The 24011-nt window shown below is 52.3% G+C and overlaps 1 protein-coding gene across 14 annotated transcripts in view; it reads left to right on the plus strand.

Annotated features, from left to right (window-relative positions):
• The window catches only part of SPECC1L (sperm antigen with calponin homology and coiled-coil domains 1 like), an 85290-nt gene that overhangs the window by 12942 nt on the left and 48337 nt on the right, over window positions 1-24011 (plus strand). For 7 of the 14 annotated variants that reach the window (XM_081542149.1, XM_081542156.1, XM_081542146.1 and 4 more), the window contains 4 exons: window positions 11698-11887; window positions 15787-15940; window positions 19347-20983; window positions 21939-22146. In XM_081542149.1, coding sequence (XP_081398275.1) covers window positions 11735-11887; window positions 15787-15940; window positions 19347-20983; window positions 21939-22146 — 2152 coding nt within the window. In that variant the 5' untranslated portion in view covers window positions 11698-11734. Of the gene's footprint in view, window positions 1-11697; window positions 11888-15786; window positions 15941-16065; window positions 20984-21938; window positions 22147-24011 lie in introns of all 14 variants that reach the window. The other 7 variants (XM_081542154.1, XM_081542147.1, XM_081542152.1 and 4 more) reach the window with 3 other exon arrangements.

The raw sequence follows: 24011 nt of genomic DNA on the forward strand, positions 1-24011 counted from the left end.
GACAATTTCATTTTCTCTACCCTTCCCCTTCCCTCTCCCCACTGCCAGTCACTGGTTTGTTCTCTCTGTCTTGTAAATCTTTCCGTTTATGATAACGTGGGGTTGCAAAGAGTCGAACACTAACATGATGGCTGAAGCGACTGAGCGGCAGCAACATAGCCTTTAAATACTGTGGATCACGGTGCTATGCACCTGTAATTTATGTAACGTTCGTGCTCACTCGCTTCAGTCGAGTCCAACTCTTGAGACCCCATGGACTGTAGCCCGCCAGGCTCCTCTGTCCATGGGATTCTCCAGGCAAGAAGACTGGAGTGGGCTGCCATTTCCTTCTCCAGGGGATCTTTCTGACTCAGGGATCAAACCCGCATCTCTTATGTCTTCTGCATTGGCAAGCAGGTTCTTTACCACTAGCGCCACCTGGGAAGCCAAACTTATATAACAGTAAATGGCAACTTTTGCTTCTATTAAAAATGGACTTGAAGGAACTTCCCTGGTGGCTCAGTGGATCAAAATCCACCCACCAGTGCAGGGGACACGGGTTTGATCCCCGGTCTGAGAAGATTCCACGTGCTGTGAAGCAGCTAAGCCCGTACGTCACGCCTGCACTTGAGAGCCTGCGCCAGCACTGCTGAGCCCGCGGCCTCGACTGCTGAGGCCTCGGAGTCGTACCCGCTGGGCTACCAGGGAAGTCCCTCCAAGTCTGTTTTTTTTTTTTTCATGTACATCTTTAAATGCACTTTCTGATTGTGTGTTAGAATTCACAGTAAGAAAGATTTTAAAAATGTATATGTTGAATTCAGAATAGAAAGTCTGTTGCATTATGATTTATTTAATTAAAACATTTCTAATTGAATTTCTTTTCAACATTTTGTTTGATTGTGTAGTACTCATGATTTTATCAATTGGTTATTTGTTTTGATCCATTTAGCAACATTTGCTCACAGACTTCAATTTACTTTGCTAAATTTCCATTTTCCCTTGACAGTGATTCCTTCTTAGTGTTTTAAGTCTCTTTTCTTAATTTAAAATTTTAACATTCCTACATTTTGCATATGGAGTTTGTGAAGTAAGAGAGATAAATGTATTTAGATTGCTTGGATTGAAACCTTTTTTTGAATTTTAGTGGAGTGTTATCAACATATAACATAAAAATACCATAGCTAATACCAAACACCATAATTTCAACGCCAAAGCAGTTTCCTTATTTTCTTTTAAATGGTTCTGACTGCTGGTTCTAAGGGTATGAATTATGAGATGGGATGTTTGAATTTCCAGTGCTCCTAATCCATCCTCCCGGCCTTACCAACAAGGCCCCCAGAGTCAGCCTGACTTTCCCAGGGCTGTGCAGGCGGGCCTGAGGCCTCAGCCCGCGTCTCCTGCTCACCTTCCAGGGAGCCTCCCACCGTGCGCTGACAGTGTTTCCTGATGTGTAATTTTCAGTGGGAAAGAACCAGAAGCAAGTGGTGTTTGTTGACATCTATGTGCCACAGTGTATAATTTAATGAAGTAGTGAGTAAAACTAATCTTTAGTCATTCCTGATGAAGGGTTTCTCTGACAGAGAGCCCTTTGAGTTGCTGCTGTTGTTTTAATAAGGCGTTAGTCATACTTGGGGCAGGCAGTGTGTTGTTATGAATTATGACAGCTCACATTTGTGCCATCCTTGCTGTGGGCCACCCTGCTAAGCATGGGGGTTCATTATTTCATTTCATCCTCCTCAAATCCGTATCAGGTGGGTAGTAGTATTACCACCCCATTGTATGTATGAGGAGACTGAGATTTCAGGGGGCTGACCTGCCTGCGTCAGGATACGGATTTGATCAGACACCGCAGGTGGGGCAGTCGCCCAATGGTGGTGGTTTGGTCACTAAGTCATGTCTGACTCTTGCGAGCCCATGGACTTGGCCCTCCAGGCAATAATACTGGAGTGGGTTGCCATTCCTTCTCCAAGGGGTCTTCCCGACCCAGGGATCAAACCCACATCTCCTGTGTCCTGTATTGCAGGTAGATTCTTTACCAACTGAACCATCAGGAAAATCTCCCAATACTTTTTTTTTTAAATAACACAATGGATTTAAAAAATGATCTTTTTTAGGGACTCCCTGGTGGTTCAGCGGTCAGGACTCCATGCTCCTGCTTCTGGGAGCATGGGTTCGATCCCTGGTCGGGGAGCTAGGAACCTGTGAGCCTCGAAGTGTGGCCTAAATAAACAAATCAATAGAAACTATCAATTAAGTAACAATTCCACTTTTCTTTGCTGAGCCATGCAGCCTGTGAGACCTCAGTCCCCCGACCAAGGACCAACACAGGCCCCCTGCAGTGAAAGTGCAGAGTCTTAACCACTGGACCGCAGGGAGGTCCCTGCGGTTCCATTTAAATCGTTGTAAATACCAGTGCACTGAGGGTAACAGGGGAGAATGGTTCTATCCGGAGGGGACTAGGAGGGGCACAGAGACGTTCCAAGGAAGAAGTGCTGAGGGCTCAGGGTCCTGGTGTGGCTCCCCGTGGGAGGCCGGCTGGCCCCTGTGGCCACCACTCGGGATCCTCCCCAGCACCGTGCCAGGGCCTGGCGTTGCCTCTCGCCAGGGATGGCCTCAGAGCTCCCTCATGGTTTGCAGGACAGTCCTGGACAGTCCTCTCAGGGAGGAGAGGTAAATTCTCCTGGTCCTTTTTGGCATGATTTCTGAAACTTGGTTAGTGTGTTTGCTATGGGTGGATGGTTGGGGAGGGTGGAGTTTCTGAATCACTGAGAAAAATTGCTCATCCCGATCCTGGGTTCTTGCTGCACTTTTCTGACCTTTGAGCCCTGGTGAAATAACTTCTAGAACAAGTGTGGTGGGGTTTTTGTTCTCTTTCTTGGTCTGCACATGTTATCTTGTATAGTAACTCTGTAAATTAGGTTTTATCAACTCTTCTCTATAGGAGAGGAAACAGCCGGAGTGTGAACCCAGCTGGAAGTCCAGTGCTGTGTGCTGTTTTGAGGCCCCGGGGTGGGGGGCGGGGGGGGCGGTCTGTGATTCATCATCTGTGTTATTCATTCATAACCTTATCACTGTTTTGTTCTCTACCTGTAACATCGTCATCAGTTGCGAGAATTGCATTAAATTAGAAGGATTTTGGCGGAGAAGGCAATGGCACCCCACTCCAGTGCTCTTGCCTGGAAAATCCCACGGACGGAGGAGCCTGGTAGGCTGCAGTCCATGGGGTCGCTAAGAGTCGGACACGACTGAGCGACTTCACTTTCACTTTTCACTTTCATGCATTGGAGAAGGAAATGGCAGCCCACTCCAGTGTTCTTGCCTGGAGAATCCCAGGGACAGCGGAGCCTGCTGGGCTGCCATCTATAGGGTCGCACAGAGTTGGACACGACTGAGGTGACTTAGCAGTAGCAGCAGTAGAAGGATTTTGGAGTCAGGAGGTAACCGTCAAGATTCCTTAAAATTCAGCCTCTTTTTATTTTAGGTGAGGATCCTGATGGGACAAATTACTTAGATTGAAAACAGCACTTTTTACAGGGAGAACTAATGGGTTTCAAGTCAAAGTCAGAATTTCAAAACATCTCAAAGGCTGGACCTTCAGCTGAATTTGACCAAATGATAGTTTTAACAGATACAAGTGTGAATCTTTTTCAGAATATAAATTACACAGCTGTGAAAAGGAGGATGGTGGGGTGTTTGCTGCTCAGTGTCTTCAGCATGTCTGTGTGTTTGGAAATATTCATACTGAAATGTTATTGGGGGAAAAAAGGAAAGCAACTTGGCAGGAGTTTGTGTGAAAGGACCTTGTAATATTAGGTGATCATGAACTGAGTCTGAGCCTCTGGTGGCTCTTGGCCAAGCAGGGCTTTTTCTTAAGTTAAGTGAGGCCCAGCATCTGGAAGGGGAAGGCAGGAGCAGGCCGGACTCTGTGCTTGCAGACTGGGTCCTTCTAGCGTCTGGGACGTGGGGGTGTGGCCGATGAGGGAAGCATGTGCCGGCCCTCAGGTCCTGGGCGAGCTGTGGGCTGAGGGCGCTTCTGAGCGTGGAGCTCAGATTTGGGCCGCAGGAACGGAGCTCTGGGGGGGGGGGGGGGGCCAGGCCCTTCCAGCCCCGAGCCCCTGCCCTGCGAGGCCCCAGGTTTCTCTGTAGGAAGGACTCCAGTCAGGGCGGCGCCCTTCTCTGTTCTGATGAGACTCAGGTCTGCAGGGGGCCCATGCGGTCGCCACCTCTGCCCTGTACCTCCCTCCCTGCTCCCTCCTCAGCTTGTACATGTACAGACTTCAGGGTTTCAGTGGGATTTGTAAAGGGTGGGCACGTGTTCACTTAGGCACCTCATTCTTCCCCTGGACTGTGAGCCCCTGAAAAGTAGGTGAAAGTGAAGTCGTGTCTGCCTCTTTGTGACACCATGGACTGTAGCCCACCAGGCTCCTCCGTCCATGGGATTTTCCAGGCAAGAGTACTGGAGTGGGTTGCCATTTCCTTCTCCAGGAAATCTTCCTGACCCAGGGGTTGAACCTGGGTCTCCTGCCTTGTAGGCAGACGCTTTACCAGGGAAAAGTAGGTATTTGTGTCTTAATCAGCTTAGGATGTCCATGTATTTATTTATGCCTTGTTTCACATGCTTCCTGTGGTGACCGAAGGAAAGAGCAGATAAACCCAAGAGGGTCTTGGAATGCAGGAACAGGAAAACCAGACCCTTACTGTCCTGCTCTCCCCCATGTTGTGACTGTTCATGGAACAGTATCACCTGACTCCCCTCCTAGCCCCCAGGGAGAAGGTGTCTGCCCTACTCTTCCCCCAGCCAGTATACACGCCTCATCCAATCAGCAAATGACTCGAAAGACCCCTGTCCCACTCCCTGTACCCTGGGTATAAAAGTGGATTAAGGACCGCTGTTTAACGTCGATTCTCCCTTGAGCCCCTGCTGTTCTAGCAGCATCTCCCACTCTAATAAACTTCATTTCCCTCTCACTGTGTCTCATGTCTGGAAATTCTTTTCCAACCCGCACCCAGACCACGACACTTCCCAGGGAACTGGTGTTTGGCTCGTCTTGGCAAAAAATACATGTTCAGTGACTGTTGAGTAAGCAGTGCCTTGCCTCCTGACTTGGTGGTCAGCACCCTCCACTTTCTGGCGGGGGTGGCGAGGGGACACGCTGCATGTGGGATTTCCTATATGTGGCCTCCAGGATACTTTCCATTTTTAAGAGCTGTGGTTTGACTTTTACATAGTGTTTGATCTGCCGCGTGTGGAAGGTGGGGTGGCCCTCTGTTTTCCTTTGGTGATCTCCTGATACCTGTGGGGGACACGCCCACTTCCTGGGCGGCTGGGGATGTGTAATTAGCTTTAGGCGGGGCTCCTCGAGTGGTCAGTCCTGTCCCGGGACATCCTGGTGAGAGGTCTGGCCACCCAGGCTGAGTGCCGGCTCATTTCTATAAATGGGAGCAGTTGGATCTCTGCCCTTGCCTAGCAAAGAATTATTTTAAATGAAAAAGTCACAGGTCTCTACAGATTAATAGGGTCATGGCTAAGGTTTTTACGTTTACAGTTGTAACATAATACATACTGATTTGGACCTGGTACTAAGTTTTCTAAAATCTCTCCGAAAGGTAGCTTTTATATTAAATAATGTGGTAATTAGTTACACCTTCAAAATGAAAAAGATGGGTCAAGAGTACCAGTACTGACCCCTAGGACAAGTAGACAAGTCTAGAAGGGGCAGATTGAGGATGTAAATTTAGGTTGTTACGTTTTATCGTCTCTTGTAAAATCTTCGCTAAGATAAGAACTGCCGGTTTCTGAGGAAGCACTGTGTATGGTGCGTTGGAGTCTGTAGGGGCTGGTGGGCAGGGTGAGGGGTTTGGACAGGGACTGCTGTCACTTGAGAATGGTTGACCTGGGGAGTTGCCTCGTCACCTCTGCCTGTGGGCCTCAGGGACCTGTGCTGGGTGCGGTGCCTGCCCGTGGGGGCTCGGGGCCGGCAGTGCCTTTCCCCTGTTTGGGGGGCAGTGCTTATATTGTGATGTTTTTAAGAAAGGTTTCCTATTTTAAGAAACAGTACTTGAGACATACATGTGACACACCACGTGGATCATTGTTATTTGAGCTCATGGTGGCTCAGAGGGTAAAGCATCGGCATGCAATGAGGGAGACTCGGGTTCAATCTCTGGGTCGGGAAGATCCCCTGGAGAGGGAAATGGCAACCCACTCCAGTATTCTTGCCTGGAGAATCTCATGGGCAGAGAAGCCTGGTAGGCTGCAGTCCATGGGGTCACAAAGAGTCGGACACGACTGAGTGACTTCACTTTCACTTTAGCACATGCAGAGACACAGCATCCATCCTGTTCTGTGAGGAAAGCTGCTTTTTATTCCCTTACACTTGACTTCGCTGGGCTGGAGGTGGTGATGCCCTGTGCGGGGGAGGCGCCTTGTCTGTGCACGGCTCTCGGGCCCTGGCAGGGGTGCTGTGTGTGTGTGTGCGGGGGGGCTGCGTGTGTGCGGGGGGCTGCGTGTGTGTGCGGGGGGCTGCGTGTGTGTGCGGGGGGGCTGTGTGTGTGCGGGGGGGCTGTGTGTGTGCGGGGGGCTGCGTGTGTGTGCGGGGGGCTGCGTGTGTGTGCGGGGGGCTGCGTGTGTGTGGGGGGCTGTGTGTGTGTGTGCGGGGGGGCTGCGTGTGTGTGCGGGGGGCTGCGTGTGTGTGCGGGGGGGCTGTGTGTGTGCGGGGGGCTGCGTGTGTGTGCGGGGGGCTGCGTGTGTGTGCGGGGGGCTGCGTGTGTGTGCGGGGGGCTGCGTGTGTGGGGGGGGCTGTGTGTGTGTGCGGGGGGCTGCGTGTGTGTGCGGGGGGCTGCGTGTGTGTGCGGGGGGGCTGTGTGTGTGCGGGGGGCTGCGTGTGTGTGCGGGGGGCTGTGTGTGTGTGCGCGGGGATGCGTGTGTGGGGGGGCTGTGTGTGTGTGCGGGGGGCTGCGTGTGTGGGGGTGCTGTGTGTGGGTGCGGGGGGCTGTGTGTGTGTGTGCGGGGCTGTGTGTGCGCGGGGGGCTGTGTGTGCGTGCGGGGCTGTGTGTGCGCGCTGGGCTGTGTGTGTGTGCGGGGGGCTGTGTGTGTGCGGGGGGCTGCGTGTGTGGGGGTGCTGTGTGTGTGTGCGGGGGGGCTGTGTGTGTGCGGGGGGCTGTGTATGTGCGGGGGGCTGCGTGTGTGGGGGTGCTGTGTGTGTGTGCGGGGGCTGTGTGTGTGTGCGGGGGGCTGCGTGTGGGGGGGGCTGTGTGTGTGCAGGGCTGCGTGTGTGCAGACCTCGCAGCAGCCTGGCCATTCCCCTGGACCCAGGCTTCCGGCCAGCAATCCCTACTACTTAACCTGGTGCAGGGGGCCAGGGTCTCTGGTCAGTTACCACCTGTTTTGGAGGATCCTTGCCCTTAATAGGGGTCATTTTAGAAAATTGTAGCCGGTTTTTTTTTTTCTGACTTGTCTCAGCAGTTGGTGGATCCTGTTGACATTTAACAGGTGGGGGCCCTGGAATTCTAGACTCAATGAAGTGACAGTTCCACAGTATAAAAACCCCTGAGACCTGCGAAACTTTGGAATATCTTGCTAAATTATTTATGTGGATAGAAAAAAACAAACTAATGACTGAGCCTAGAATCTTATTGCATCAAAGAAAGCTTTTTTTTAAATATATTTTTTTGGTATATGTGGAATTTTCCAGAATTGCAATTACTGTAGACAGTGAGGGGAAATTGTTGTGTTCTCCGCTTTTTGAAGTATGTTAGGGTTCTCCGGAGAGAGATGGAGAAGGAAATGGCAACCCACTCCAACATTCTTGCCTGGAGAATCCCATGGACTGTAGCCTGTCAGGCTCCTCTGTCCATGGGGTCGCAAGAGTTGGACGTGACTTAGTAACTAAACCAGCACCACTGGAGAGAGAACCAATAGGACAGGAGCAGCCGTGTTGAAAGCAGCTGGCTTCCGCAGCGATGGGGGCTAGGAGTCCCAAGGCCTGCAGTTGGCAGGCTGGGCCCCCCAAGAGAGTTGGTAGCAGAAAACACCAACTTCCCACCTCAAGCCAGTGAGGAAGAGTTCATCGGACTCCAGCCTTTTTGTTCTACTCACCTCTTCCCTTAGTTGGGTAAGGCCCACTGACATCAAGGAGAACAATAAGCTTCACCCACCCAGTGAATTCAATTATTGATCTCAATCAGAAATGCCCTTACACCCAGAATACTGTTCGACAAAATGTCTGGGTGCCCCATGGCTTAAGTTGACAGAAGAGTGTCACACATCTCACAAGTGTGGTTCCCCTTTCAGAAAATGACGTTATTGAGAGCATGCATGGGAGATGGCATGTACCTGAGTTGCCAGGACCTTGTGCCCAAGTCAGGACTGTTCGTTACTGTCATAGTGATTCAGCTCAGAGCTGTGGATGTCTGACTGTTTAATTCCTAGTATGGTCTTGCTTGAACAGTTATGTGTCAAAATTCATGTGTGTTTTATTATAAGTCATTTTCACATTGTTGGCAGATTATGTAGACACTTTTAGAAAGAATGTGTGTAATAAATAGGTTATCTTTGGATTTCATTTCAGCAGTAAAGGTGTGCTTACATATTTGTTAGAGAAAGGGGATCCGGGTCCAGTGGGTGAGAACCACTGGTCCGAGAGACCGCCGCAGATTCCGCGCTGCCAGTCTCCCGGAGCGGAGAGCTTCTGCTGTGCTTCCGTCTCCTCTCAGACGTCTGCACAGCTGCAGTCCTTCTCTGTCTCGTCAGGTACTTTTCAACGTTGGGATCTACTTTCCAGAAGTTCTGGTTTGATGTCATCGGTTTTCCTAAAGAATAGCATTATTCAGAAGTAATTCATGTGCCACACAGCTCACCCACTAAAATGTAAAATTGGGGAATTATCTGGGGATTCAGCATTTAGAACTGCATGCTTTCACTGCTGAGGGCCCGGGGTCACACCCTGAGTTGGGGAACTGAGATCCTGGAAGCCTCCCAGTGCGGCCAAGAGCAGATGTAAATTCGGTGGTTTTTAGTGTATTCGCGGTTACCACCATCACAAGGCGAGTTTCGGACGCCTCATCCCGAAGGGAAGCCTGTGTCCGTCAGCAGTCAGTGCTCTGTCTCCCACCCCCAGGCAGCCTCTGCGCTGCGCTCTGCCTCTGGGCTGGGTGTTTCTGGAGAACGTGTGTGAGTGAGAGTCACAGAGGACACGTTCGTTCGGATCTGGCCTCTGACCTGGTGCAGTGTTTTCAGGGCTCGTTCGTGCTGTGCCAGTCATACCCAAGCAGACACGGTTCACTGGGTGGCTAGACCACGTGTGTGTGAGAGCGCGTGCGTGCGCTCAGTCTCCCGTGACTCTGCGGCCCCATGGGCCGTAGCCCACGGGCTCCTCTGTCCATGGGCTTCCCCAGGCAAGCATACTGGAGCGGGTTGCCATTTCCTACTCCAGGGGAGCTTCCCAATGCAGGGATCGAACCCACCTCTCCTGCATTGGCAGGTGGATTCTTTACCACTGAGCCACCTGGGAAGCCCTTACATTCTGTTAATCCATTGTCAATTAATGGACATTTAAAATTGAAACAAAAAGTTATTTTGTATGCAGAAAGCATGTAAACAGAGAACTATATGATAATGTATATCCCGTAAGTAACAACTACGTGCTAATAAGTAAAGAGTTGTTTAAATGCTAGCAAAGATTTCTGTCATGGTTTAGTTGGTAATTTCTGAGGTTGTTTGGATTTTTTCCTTTTTTTTTTTTACCATCATGCATAATATTCCCGTGGACATTTGTACATAAGTTTTTGTGTGGACAAATGTTTTCATTTCTCTTGGGTATCTATCCAGCAGTGGAATTGCTGGATCTGTGTTTGCCACTTGAGGAACTGCCAGACAGTGTTCCGAAGTGGCAACACCATTTTGCGTTTCTGCCAGCAGCCTGTGAGGGCTCCAGTTACGCCACATCCTCGCCAGCGTTTGTCACCGGCTGTCTCCTCGCGCGTAGCCATCCTCGTGAGTGGGAAGTGGTTGTTCACTTGGCTTTGCCTCTGGACAGAGACGGTGACAGTTGCACGAGGCGGGTTTCAGTGCTTAGGAGCCACGGGTGGATGCAGTAGGTCCCCTTGGGTTGCGCAGACCTAGGAAAAGCTTAGAGAGTGGGTGCGGGGCTGAGTGGCGTAGGAAGGAGGGCTGCCCTGGACTTCGGAGCAGAGAAACTTTGGGGAGCCATTTACAAGACAAGAGACTTAGAAAAGAGAAGGTGATACAAAAGCAAAGAGAGAGGCTGAAGGAAAGGTTCTTAGGATCTTGATTTTTCTACAAAATCAGCGTGGTGATAGGTCCAGCCCGATTCTTTCCTTGTCGGGGTAGGAGAGCAGAGTTGCTGGTCGACAGGGGTCAGCGTAACTGTGTGGTATGTGCTCCGGAAGCGTCTGGGAGCCTGGAGGGAGCAGCTGGTGGGTCTGAACTAGAGGGGGCGTCGACCCTGAACCGAGCGCTCATGGGGTGGGGAAGGAGAAGGCTGCAAGCTTGGGAGCAAGCAGATGGGTGATTGGATCACCAAGTGCGCCATTTTCTGGAAGGAATAACCAAGAAGTTGCGGGAAGGCTGGAGAGGAGCCAGAGGTCTCGCTGTGCTTTGCTTGTAGTGTGTGGTGTTAATCACAGTGCTCTTTTTGCTCTGAGGCCTTATCGAGGAGAGGTGGCGTGGAGCCCCTGCACTCTGCCTCACTGTTCCTGCCACTAGACCAGTTGGTACAGTTTGTGTCAGGTCGGGCAAGGTGAATCTGGAGCGTTAGAGCACAGTCTGGGTGAAGTGGTCGGTCGTTGAGGCTGTTGGAAGGAACCTTTTCTCTTCCAAAAGGTTATTCTGTAAGTTTCCCTTTATTTTTAATAGTGTGTAGAAACCTTCCTGAAACAGACCCACCTTTTTTGTGCTCAGCCTCACTGTATGTGAAGGCCCTTACATTCACAGCAGACTTCCACTTCGGTTAGTTGTGTGACTTTCTTTACCCAGACCCGGCCAACATGTCTTTCCAGACAGGATCTTACTGTAGAGACTGCTTTCAGTCTCTACAGTAATAGAGATACATTGAGGGGTTGTTCTGACCACAGTTCTGTGAGCTCTCTGTTATTCCAGGTCCTCTAAGCTGTGAAATCCAGTCTGTTCCACTTGGGGGGAAGGTCTTCTGTCATGGTTCTTACAGGTGTATAGAATGCCCTTACTTTCTGAACGAAACGTTGAGTCTTACGTTCTGATAAGGCATTTTGGAGCTTCCTCTTGATAAAAGAGATATCCTGGGAAATATATTTAGATCCTGGTGTTGAAATTTCTGTGCTGTTCTACTGGTTTATGTGCAATATCAGTACCAACATTTGAAACTAGGGCTGTGCTGGTAATTTGGAAAGCGTGGTCACCGCGGAGACCTGTGAAGTGTCGCTCTCACTGCCAGGACGGGTACTGCTTCTCTGCATTGCGCTGTGTTGGCTCGTCCCGTTGGAGATCTGAGGTCGTCTTTGTACTGAGAGAACTGGAATGCGCAGAATAACTTCAGCTCAGTGATGTTCAAGAAGGAAGTGCATCCTGATTTACAAGTCTAAGAATTTTTCCTCCTTTATTTTCTGTAATGGCATCTAGCTTTCAAACATTTTTATTTCATGGTAAGATCCTTCGAAAACAAATTTCTAAAGCGCTTTCTTGCAGTTTTGTTCTCGGTATAACGCCGTTTCTCCCCACAGATTTGCCTGTAAATGCATCACGAAGAGGCAGCCCAGAATGAAGAAAGCAAGCAGGAGTGTTGGCTCAGCGCCTAAGGTGTCGGGGCTAAGCAGAGTGCAGGCAGCAGACAAAGCCAGGCCTGAGAGCAGCTCCTCAGCATCTGCGGGCAGCAGACCCGTGAAGCCTGGGGCCGCAGCAGCACTGTCGAAGGTATTCATGTGACCTGTTTACACGCATGGCGGGTGTGGGAGGAGCGCGTCTCCCTACGAGGTCTGACGTCCTCCACGAACGCTGTCGGTTCAGCCTCTGCTGCGAGCTGTCTGTGAAGGGGCTCACAGTGTGGTGGACTTAACTGGTGTTGGGTCCGTCTTTACCAGCGACGCCCGGTGGCAGCTTGTGAGCAGAGTGCTGTGCCTGTGGGGCAGAGGCCCCTTCAGGGAGCCGATGGAGCGCGGCGTGGAGGCGAGTCGTTTGCAGGAGCAGCTCAAATTCCGAGCAACCTGCGGCTGTCTGGGAGAGCAGGAGAGCAGTGCGCGCCGTTTCCAGCAGGGGACGCTGTTTCTGCTGAGGAGACTTGATGGGGCGCGCACGCGGGCAAGGTCTGGCCGGAGGGCCAGCGGCTGTTCCCGAGCCCCCACACGCGGGTTCTTATTCCCGCCCCACCCTTCATGACACTGCCCCGAAGACTGGGACTGCTTTTCTGCCTGCTGATCCAGTATTAATCCCACGTGGAATTGGGTGATACTAGTGTAGTTAGAGCGTGACTGGTTTTCTCGTTACACCCCTTCCTTTGGAGGCTGGTTTACTCCTTGTCGGTCACGGGGAGTGAGGTGTTCGAGCCCCGGCTCCTGGGGCAGGCCGGCCAGGCTGGCCCTGTGTGCCCTCGGGCTGCGGTCAGAGGGCAGCGGCGCACGGGGCCTGGCTCAGGGCCGGGGCTTTGTGAGTGATGCACGGCCGGGTTTCTGCCGCTCACCCGGGAAGCTTCCTCGGCCCACGATTCAGTCCTGACAGTGGCAGCCTCCCCATGCTGCTGTCAATGTCTGTGAGAAACTGACCCTGGGCCTTTTTCTGCCAGTCACGTGTTTGGCTCAGTGGACAGAGAGCCACATGGTCTTCCTCCAGTCCAGAACTCATTTTGTTTGTTCTTTGTTTGCTTGTTTTTTTTTGTTTGTTTGCTTGTTTTGAGGTGTGGTGTTTTGAGTGGAAACTCGGCCTCTGCAGAAAACCTGGAGAGCATTGCTGTTTGGTGGGGAGAAACCAAGCGGTACCTGAGACACAGTCTGTCCAGAAGCCTCTGTCCACGCAGGGCTTCGTGGACTGTGACTTAACCATTTTAAGCACCTCACAGGGCACCTCGCGGGAACAGCTGATGAGGGACTCCCTCGTCTGCGTGGAAAGATCGAGCAGGACGTGCTAGTATTTCCATCCCAAGGTTGTCGACCCTGCAGACAGACTCCTTCCAGGGGCTGGGAGACGCCCCCAGGCTTCTCCTCCCCGCAGCCCTGCTGAGTGTCCGGGTGTCACCCTGTGACCCTGGGGCGATCCCAGCAGGTGCCCTTTGCCCTGCTTCTTCAGTCTGAATCAGCACGCTGAGCCATTTCCTCTGCGACAGAGCTGCCTCTCCCATAGGAGAACTGGGGTTTTCTGCCGGTCACTCAGTTGCTCAGCTGTCTTTGCAACAGAGCGCCTGTGTAGCTGGGTGACCTGTGACTGACGGAGCTGGAGGAGCAGGTTGAAGCATTGGCACAGGACGTGCACACTGCCAGCCAGGTTGCCTTCTCCTCGCTGGCAGGCAGTGTCTCTGTGGTTCACTCTGGAGCGCGCCCTGAGCGTGTCAGGTCTCGAGAGGCCTGGACCCCGTTGATAGCACCTGGTCTTGAGCAGTGAGTACTTCTCCATCGTAAGGTGGAGAGAGCCATGTTCTTGCTGTGTGCCCGTGTGTGCCAGTGCCTGTGGCCTGGGCTCCGCTCAGCTGGCTGATGTTGAAGTAGTTTTGTGTGTGTGCACACACTGGGTGGGGGCGTGCAGGAGGCGATGCTGTTTGGGTGCGCTGCTTTCACCTAAGAAGGAAAAAGGGTCGTTGAATAGAAGTTGGAGTGAAAAGGTAAGAAGGAAAGAAGTAGTGAAAATGGAAAAATTGGAAAAAGCAAAAGGGCTTGGAGAGCCCACCTAAGTGTTATTTTACCTTCCACGTTTCATTCTGCTTCTCCAGTGTATGGTCACTTCCCACAGCCCAAATTCGTCCCTGTAACTGACCAGCCTTGATGATTAACCCCACCAATGAAGTATTTGGCTTTTAATCACTTAGGTGCCATGTCCACACACCCGCTCCGGTGGACCCCCACACGAGATCTGTCCCTGCCCGTGACTCACGGAACAAGTGGCACTGTTGTTGCAGTTGTGGGGTGCGGAGATGTGCCTTTCTTTTTTTAACAATAATTTACTACTGTTTTGCTGCACTGGGTCTTCATTGCTGTGTGCAAGCTTGCTCTGGTTGCAGCGAGTGAGGGCCGCTCTAGTTGCGGTGCGCAGGCTTCTCCCGTTGTGGAGCCCGCTCCAGGCCCCGGGCTCCAGCAGCTGCAGCGCGGTTCCCGCAGTTACGGCCTGTGGGCTCTAGAGGACACGGCCTGTGGTAGTTGTGGCCCAGGACTTCCATGCCTTTGTGGCCTGTGGGAACTTCCCAGACCAGAGACTGAACCCATGTCCCCTGCATTGGCTGGTGGACCCTTATCCACTGTACCACCAGGGAAGTCCCGTTTCTTTCTTTCTTTTTTGGCTGCAACCAAGAATTGAACCCAGCCCCAGCAATGAAAGTGCCAGTTCCTAACCTCTGGGCTGCCAGGAAATCCCCAAGTTTATGCATTTCTTTACTTCTTATTTCAAATGTTGTTTGTGGCTAGATCTAGTGAGATGCAGGGAAGGACCACTTCACCTTAGTGGGCAAAACTTTTGGATCTTTATTTGTTCAAAAAATGATTGTATTGATTTATTTTTGGCTGTGGCGGGTCTTCGACGCGGTCGGGCTCACTCTCGTGGCAGTGCGTGAGCTCCCTGTGGTGGCGGCGTCTCTTGTTGCGGAGCATGGGCTCCCAGCACACGGGCTTCAGTAGCTGTGGCTCCCGGGCTCTAGAGCACAGGCTCAGTAGTTGTGGCACAGGGGCTTAGTTGCTCCAAGGCATGTGGGATCTTCCCAGATCAGGGATCAAACCCGCATCTCCTACATTGGCAGGTGGATTCTTTACCACTGAGCCACCGAGGAAGCCCTGGTTCTTTGATTTAAAAGCAGATTTTTTTTTTTTTTCTCCCATAGATCTTTAACTCCTATGTGTTCTCTCTCATTTCCAGGAGAAGTAAAATCAGATTTCTTCACTGTTTTTTCTTAAGTAATAATTTTATGCCCAACCCAATTATCTAGAGTGCTTATTTCCTTTTTAAAAAGCTCACGTTTTTCAGTCATCTTCATAAAACATAAATAAATCAAATTGTCTTTCTCACATAGAATGATCATTTAACCCTCACTGTAACCATAAAGTCTCTAGTTTTTTATTTGTATGTTATGTGGGCTTTTATAAAAATCCCCTTCTTTCAATTTTTGCTTAGGCTACCAAAAAAAAAAATAGATAAAGGTTAAAAAAATAAATTTCAGAGTATCTTAGATGTTGGCTCCATCACTGGATCACTTTAGAGCAGTGGCGGTTCTTCCTCACTCTTAATGCTGCTTCTCTAGAAACTGCCAGATGGTGCACGCGATGGGACTCCAGTGCTCCTGGTTGGTGAGTCACAGCCTAGATGAGGGGTAGCAAGTAGGGTGTCCTCACTTCCTCTCACCCCTCACTGAATCGGGCACATGGGGGCACACGGTGGGCTCCCATGACATCTTTGAGTACATGGTGATTTTCATATTTTTAAAAAGAAGCTGCAGTTGTTTATGAGCCAGTGAGAAGGTTCCGTTTCTGCGACACCAAGTGAGGTGCTACTTGGTAACTGCCAGGAGGTCTTTGCAGAGGTCTTGGACTCAGCGTGAAAGTCAAGGGCTTTGTTTAGGGTCAGAATGTTATTGAATCTCGCTTTATCTAACCAGTTTGTTTTTAATCTTCTGTTGCTTCTAGACCAAGAGCAGTGATGACCTTCTAGCCGGGATGGCTGGAGGGGTGACCGTGACCAATGGTGTCAAAGGGAAGAAGAACGCCTGCTCTTCCACCGCGCCATCTGCGCCCGGCCCTGCCATGAGCACTGCGGAGAACAGGTCCAAGACCAGCACAGGTGCGCGCTCGGCGGGGGCACGCTCCGCTGTGTCACGCAGGCGGGCCAGTGGTGTTTAGGGACTGCTGTCCGGTCATAGGAAACGTCTGACCTGTGCACAGCCGTCTGGTATTTCCTCTCCACAGGCTCGTCACCCTGTCACTTGAGGGCCATTCTCGGCTCCTTGACACCCACCTTCAATTCCAGGTGTCGTCCACACGTATCTGATTATCTCTGAAAGATAAGTGCTCTTTTAAAAATAAATTCACAATGCCATCATCAGGCCTTAAAATAATCATTTCTCAAATTGTTAGTTATTCAGTAAATATTTAAATTTTCAACTGTCTTATAAATATTACATACATACACTTACTTATTTGTTTGGATTAGGATTTACCAGGATTCACTTAAGGTCCAACATATAGTAATTGCTGGTGTCTCTTAAGTCTTCATTTTTAAATCTGTGAGTTCACTGCCTCCCCACCTTTTTTCTCACAACTTAGATTTTGTAGAAACTGGTTGTTTGACATATAGAGTTTCTGGATTTTATTTGCTCCTCTTTGGCCATGTCATGCAGCTTGCAAGATCTTAGTTCCCTCAGCAGGGATCGAACCCAGGCCCCAGTAGTGACAGCACAGAGTCCTAACCACCGGAGCTCCAGGGAATCCCCTCTGGTGAAGCCCGTGACCGTGTTCCTGGGTTCCCTCTGTTCACTGTAGTGTCCCTGGATTTAGAGCCTTGATGGGACAGACTGAGGCTCCCCCCCTGCTCCCGCCCGCTCCTTCATAGAGGACCGTCGTCCGTCCGCCAGGCGGCCCATGGCGTCTGGCCGTCTCCCACTCCCTGATGTCAGCAGCCTCGGGTAGTCAGGGCCTGGATCCGTTCATTCCGGTCCTGCCATTCTGTCTTCCTTCATTAACAGCAGGGTTTTTTTTTGTTTTAAGATCTCATTCTGTAGTTCAGAGAGTAATGCTTTCATATGTTGCTTCTTACACTGAAAGAAAAAAAACTTGGGAACTTCCAGTAATCATAAGATACTGTGTTTGTAGTTGAGTGCATGAAAGCAGGTGGGCGGAAAGGAGAGCAGGCCCTCTCTTGCTCTCCTCGCTCGGGTTTTTGTCCCCTCTGTGTCCTGGACTTCCTCCTCGGCTGGGCCTGCCAGCTGTCCTCCCCTGCCTTGACCCTCTGTGGCTTCTTCCTTCCACCCAGAGCCCGGCCCACGCTGACCGCAGCGGCGCGGCCACCAGGAGGGAACGTGGACATCCCTGCTTGGCTCTGCAGGTGTCACTCCGTCTTCTCCTCACTGCAGCCCCGGAGGTCGAGGCCGTCATCAGAGGCGTCATTTAGAGGCGCTCAGCTCAGCATCGTGAGAGCCCCCTGCAGAAAGCTGCAGTGTTTCGCCCAGGCCATGCACTCACTTGCTTGGCGAATGCTTCCTGGGCGCCCATTCTGTGCCAGGCCTCAGGGCTGGTGACGGAGCAGACTGGACCTGAGGTCTCTACCCTCGAGCCTGGGTCGTCACCACGTTTAACGCTCTGGCTTGTGTGGTGAAAAGGAGGTTCAGTACTCTGACCCCTCGTACCTCCTCGCTCCCCGGCCTTTAGAGTTTCCTGTGTGCAGACGCGTGCTTCCCTGCTGGCCCGCCTCCTGCCCTCACAGGCTGCCTTCAGTGTTCAGCTCCCCAGGCCCTTTGCCCTGTCTTTCCCCTTCCCAGCCTCTGTTTGCAGTTGCTCCTCTGCCTTTGAAATCCAGTGCAGATTCGTTATCCCGTCTCTGTTCTTGCAGAGAGTGGGCTCTTCTCCACGAACATGGCCCCCCTCAGCTCCACTGCTGTCTGCCCACGTTCCTCTGCTCTCCCTCCCCTCCTGCCTCACGAGGCGTCCTCTGGCTCACTCTCCAGCAGAGCGCTCATCCGTGTTTCTTTCCTGCTCCGGAAAATTCACTGAACGTTGTTGCTGCGACTCCCTGGATGCTTGCTGGCGCTCAGGGCCTGTGGAAGCCTCCCTCTCCTGCTCCATCTGCCACGTGACCTTTCTTCTCCTTCCTGTATTTGATGCCGCTTCCAGCACCCTGTCCTCGTCTGCTGAGGCCACCAGCATCCCCTGCCTGCGCTCCCCGGAGCCGTGGTGGGAGCAGGGGCTCTTCCCACATCGTCCCCGCTGCGTGGGACATCCGCACTCCGCTTCCTGGTTAGCCTGGTGCTGACACGTGAAGAACCAGTTGGCTCGTTAAGAATGGTTATTGGTCAGGTCTAGGACTTATTTTTCAAACCGAAAGAGAGTCTAATGATTTCTTTAAGTGTTTGTGGATATTTAAACACGTTCTTTTTATATTAAATACACGCTCATGTCAGTTGTTTGCGCAGGTTTAGAATTTTAGCAGTTGGTAACATTGTGACTTGTTTGATGACTGTGTTATTAGGCCTTAGCGTTGATGCCGCATCGTTTTCTAACACCGATAAAGGCCGAGTGGGTTCTGGTAAGTTGCAGATTCTGCCGCACGGCCTGCCTGCCTTTGAATCTTGGCTCATCCATGTATTACCTGTGGGGCATTGGCAGATTATTTATCATCTTTTTGGGTTTCTTCATCTGTAAAACAGGATGATGGTGATGAAGCCTGTGTAAATTACTGTGTGTGAGGTGTTAATATGTGTGTGTGGTGAGGATAAGTGCAGCTGCCTGTTTTAATAATTCTCGTTATGGGTGCTGATGGTGCGGCACTTCCCAAGTGGCGCGGTGGTAAAGAATCCGTCTGCCAGTGCCAGCCACGCAGCTTCCATCCCTGGGCCGGGCGGACCCCCCTGAAGAAGGGGAGATGGCAGCCCCCTCCAGTATTCTTGCCTGGAGAGATCCACGAACAGAGGAGCCGCTGGTCTACCATCCGTAGGGTTGCAAGGGTCGGACATGACTGCGCGGCAACACACACAACGTGGCGTTTCATGGTGTGAACAGTTTTTTGCATTTTCTTTGCTCATAGTTTTTGTGTTTATTGTGGGCAGCTTGGTTTTTTGTTTGTCCAGAGGCTGCCTCTCCCTTCGGGTCATCCATGGTCTTCCTTCACTTTCTGCTTCTGTAGGTGGTTTGCTGTGTGACCGGCTATCCCTCGAGGCACCTTCCTATAGCCCCCCCCACCCCCGGACACTGGGCTGCTGGCCGTGTGTATCATTGAGATACAATTCACATTCCATAAAACCTGCCCCTTTGCAGCATGCAGCTCAGTGTGTCACGTCTTTTTTCATTGATGAATAAAGGCTGATTGATCTTCCTGTCTGGAGGGAACTGAACTTGCCAGGAACCAGACTCTCAGGCAGGGCTAGTGTGACAGTCCCTGTGCAGGTCCTTAGCCCATTCCTCGTTCACCTGGGGCATAACTGTGTGCCTGCCTCTTGCTAATTTTCTGCCTTAAACTCTTTGTCTTAATCATGTAGGCACAAGTTCTTCAACCAAGCGGAGCACTTCCACAGGTAATAAAGAGTCCAGTTCTGCTAGAGAAAGATTACGTGACCGTACCCGACTAAACCAGAGCAAAAAACTGCCTTCTGCAGGTCAGGGGGCCAATGACGCGGCGTCGGCCAAACGCTCACGCAGTCGCACGGCTGCGGAATGCGACGTCCGCATGAGCAAGTCCAAGTCGGACAATCAGATCAGTGACAAAGCTGCTCTGGAGGCCAGAGTGAAGGATCTTCTCACCTTGGCCAAAACCAAGGACGTAGAGATTTTACATCTGCGGAGTGAGCTGCGGGACATGCGTGCTCAGCTGGGCATCAGCGAGGACCCCCCCACTGAGGGTGACGAGAAGCCCGAGGAGAAGGAAGCCAGCGTCGCGCACCAGCCAACTGACGTTGAGTCCACCTTGCTGCAGCTGCAGGAACAGAACACCGCCATCCGCGAAGAGCTCAACCAGCTGAAGAACGAGAACCGGATGCTGAAGGACCGGCTGAACGCGCTGGGCTTCTCCTTGGAGCAGAGGCTGGACCATTCCGAAAAGCTGTTTGGCTATCAGTCCCTGAGCCCAGAGATCACCCCTGGTAACCAGAGCGACGGCGGGGGCACGCTGACCTCGTCGGTGGAGGGCTCGGCCCCTGGGTCAGTGGAGGACCTGCTGAGCCAGGATGAGAATACGCTTATGGACCACGAGCACAGCAACTCCCTGGACAACCTGGGCAGCGAGTGCAGCGAGGCCTACCAGCCCCTCACGTCCAGCGACGACGCCCTGGACGCGCCCTCGTCCTCGGAGTCAGAGGGCGTTCCGAGCACAGAGCGCTCTCGGAAGGGGAGCAGCGGGAACGCCAGCGAGGTGTCTGTCGCGTGCCTGACGGAGCGGATACACCAGATGGAGGAGAACCAGCACAGCACGAGCGAGGAGCTGCAGGCCACGCTGCAGGAGCTCGCCGACCTGCAGCAGATCACCCAGGAGCTCAACAGCGAGAACGAGCGGCTCGGGGAGGAGAAGGCGATTCTCATGGAGTCCCTGTGCCAGCAGAGCGACAAGCTGGAGCACTTCAGCCGGCAGATCGAGTACTTCCGCTCCCTCCTGGACGAGCATCACATTTCCTACGTCATAGACGAAGACGTGAAAAGCGGTCGCTACATGGAGCTGGAGCAGCGCTACATGGACCTCGCGGAGAACACCCGTTTCGAGCGGGAGCAGCTCCTGGGCGTCCAGCAGCACTTAAGCAACACGCTGAAGATGGCCGAGCAGGACAACAAGGAGGCCCAGGAGATGATCGGGGCGCTCAAGGAGCGCAACCACCACATGGAGCGCATCGTCGAGTCCGAGCAGAAGGGCAAGGCGGCCTTGGCCGCCACGCTGGAGGAGTTCAAGGCCACCGTGGCCAGTGACCAGATCGAGATGAATCGCCTGAAGGCCCAGCTGGAGAACGAGAAGCAGAAAGTGGCGGAGCTGTACTCTATCCATAACTCTGGAGACAAGTCTGACATTCAGGACCTCCTGGAGAGCGTCAGGCTGGACAAAGAGAAGGCAGAGACTCTGGCCAGCAGCCTGCAGGAAGACCTGGCCCACACCCGGAATGATGCCAACCGGCTGCAGGATGCCATCGCAAAGGTACCGTTTCAGTAGGTGGAGGGTTCTGGAGCCGTGTGCGGTGGCTGGAGTGCACGGCGTACTCCGGGGGCCGCAGCCCGGGTGGTGTGTCAGTAGCTTTTCCTAAGCTGATGTTTTTCTAAGCTGCTTGTGTGGGGATGGAGTGAAAAGTGTTCTTGTAATGATGTCACTTCCACTCTCTCTTTTTCACTGTTGTCCTGCCTGTGAAAGGCTAAGGCTAGAGACACAGCTGACAAGTTGTCCCCAGTTCTGGGTGTGCCCGGGGGAGCGTGTCTTGCAGTCTCACAGAGCCCTGGCAGCTGTAGTTTGGCAGAAGAAAAACGGAGGGCCAGAATTCCAGTTTGTGGGGTCAGCAGTGTCTGCCTCTTTTTCTCCTTCTGTGGTGTGGTTTTTCAAGTCGAGTTCTATGAGTTTGGGCTAAGCTGCTGTGCCATTTGTATAAGAGTCTGTTCTTAACAATGTAAATCTTAATTTTTTAAGGGATGACTTTCAGAGATACAGTTTAGGAGATATATTTGTGGGCGCGTACATGTTGGGGGCCCCCATGAACTAACAGTTTGACAGTACTTGAGAATCTTTGGTTTCTATTTTTAATTTAATATTGAAACCGTCAGAAAGCAGACGTCATTTTTGTGGGAAAGTGTGTTAATCGTTGGTGAGATGCATGCCTTCAGTCCAAACTTTGGAGAAGGGAAAACTTCCAAAACGTCTTCACAAGTCAAGTCGTGAGGTTCGGTGTGATGTCAGCGTGAGTTCAGTGGCGTGGTGGCACGCCGTGCAGAAGCGTGTGGTGTGAAGTCCAAGTCCCTGGGCATCCGCAGAGGTCACACGGCCCTCCTCACTCTCGCAGAGCAGTGCCCACTTCGCTCCCAGCCCAGGCGGCCTGCGCCTCCGTCCTGGGACTTAGCTCAGAACAGCCCTCAGTTTCCTGATCTGCACCCTCGATTTCACACAGGTAGAAGACGAATACCGAGCCTTCCAAGGGGAAGCTAAGAAGCAAATAGAAGATCTGAACATGACCTTAGAAAAATTACGATCAGAGCTGGAAGAAAAAGAGACAGAAAGGAGTGACATGAAAGAAACGATCTTTGAACTTGAAGACGAAGTGGAACAGCACCGGGCGGTGAAGCTTCACGACAACCTCATCATCTCCGACTTAGAGAGTAAGTGAGGGCCCCACCCAGGGGGCGGTGCCCACTCATCTCCAGCCTAGAGAGTGAGGCCCCCACCCAGGGGGCGGTGCACGCTCATCTCCAGCCTAGAGAGTGAGGCCCCCACCCAGGGGGCGGTGCACGCTCATCTCCAGCCTAGAGAGTGAGGCCCCCACCCAGGGGGCGGTGCACGCTCATCTCCAGCCTAGAGAGTGAGGGGGGCAGTGCACGCTCATCTCCAGCCTAGAGAGTGAGGCCCCCACCCAGGGGGCGGTGCACGCTCATCTCCAGCCTAGAGAGTGAGGTCCCCCCACCCAGGGGGCGGTGCACGCTCATCTCCAGCCTAGAGAGTGAGGCCCCCACCCAGGGGGCGGTGCACGCTCATCTCCAGCCTAGAGAGTGAGGCCCCCCCACCCGTGGGGGCGGTGCACGCTCATCTCCAGCCTAGAGAGTGAGGTCCCCCCACCCGTGGGGGCTGTGCACGCTCATCTCCAGCCTAGAGAGTGAGGTCCCCCCACCCAGGGGACAGTGCACACTCATCTCCAGCCTAGAGAGTGAGGTGGGCAGTGCACGCTCATCTCCAACCTAGAGAGTGAGGTCCCCCCACCCGTGGGGACAGTGCACGCTCATCTCCAACCTAGAGAGTGAGGTCCCCCCACCCGTGGGGACAGTGCACGCTCATCTCCAACCTAGAGAGTGAGGTCCCCCCACCCGTGGGGACAGTGCACGCTCATCTCCAACCTAGAGAGTGAGGCCCCCCCACCCAGGGGACAGTGCATGCTCAGGACGGACAGGTGGGGCGGCTCTCTGTGGGCAGGGTTCCAGGGCAGCAGCGCTGCGGCCGGGCAGACAGGCGTGTGGGCTGGAGCCTCACGGAATCGCCCGTCTCCTGGCTGCTGGTTTGCTCCTGAAGGACTGTTACACAGAAGCATCTCTTTAAAACTGCTTAACTATGAAAAATCATTTAAGTGAGATGTTAATGGGGTTGTTAACGTTCTAGATCTAAGGAAAAGCCATTTATTATCAACGTCTAGTGGTTGCAGTGTAGCGAGACCAACAACTATTGATCTTTAGGCCTACAGCACAGGTTTTTGTTTATCTGTTTAATTTGCCTCCTTTCCATGAAGATTTTATGGTCAGGTAGATTTGGAACTCGGATTTTGAGTTGCTCTGTTTGCTTTTCAAAAGATTTTTAAAAACTATTTTGTAGTTATTTCAGACTTATAAAAAAAGTTTCAAAAATAGTACAAGCATTTCTGAGTGTAAAATTGGATGAAGAATGGAAGTTTGCATGACCCTCTCAGAGACGGTGCATCATGTTCAAGTGAGGAAAAAAGTGTGCAGTGGAACAGGCGGCCCTGTGACGGGGGCACGTGCGTGTGGCCAGGCCACGTCCTGGCTGAGACGCGGCTTCAGCTGGTCATAAAGAAACGCCCAGGACTGAGTGGTGCTGTGCCCCCAAAGATGCCAGTGTCATGAAGGACCGAGGCTGAGGGGGCGTTCCCGGCTGCAGGAGTGGGGACTGACGGGCCAGCCCCTGCTCCCTTGCCTGCTGGGCCTCGGGCTGCGTCGGGCTGTGGGGACAGACGTCGGCATAAACTCACGAGGTGGACAGCCCACTGGGTCGGCCTGTTGGTAGCGACCACACGCTGCGTTATGCCGGGGTGAGGGACCGTGACGTATATCCTTAAGGAAGAAAAGGTGAATACAGGCAGATGGGCAGGGAGAGGAGACAGCAGATGATGGAACGCAGTACATGGTATGTAGGCAAGGCTGAATAAAAGGTACGTGGTGTCCAGGTCCTGGTCCTTGTGTTACTTCTTGTATCTTTTTGTAACTTTCAACTTATTTCCAAATGATACATTTTAAAAGTTCTT

This window comes from Giraffa tippelskirchi, chromosome 11, assembly GCF_054371585.1.
Source record: "Giraffa tippelskirchi isolate mGirTip1 chromosome 11, T2T-mGirTip1v1.2.pri, whole genome shotgun sequence".
Classification (NCBI taxonomy): Eukaryota; Metazoa; Chordata; class Mammalia; order Artiodactyla; family Giraffidae; genus Giraffa; species Giraffa tippelskirchi.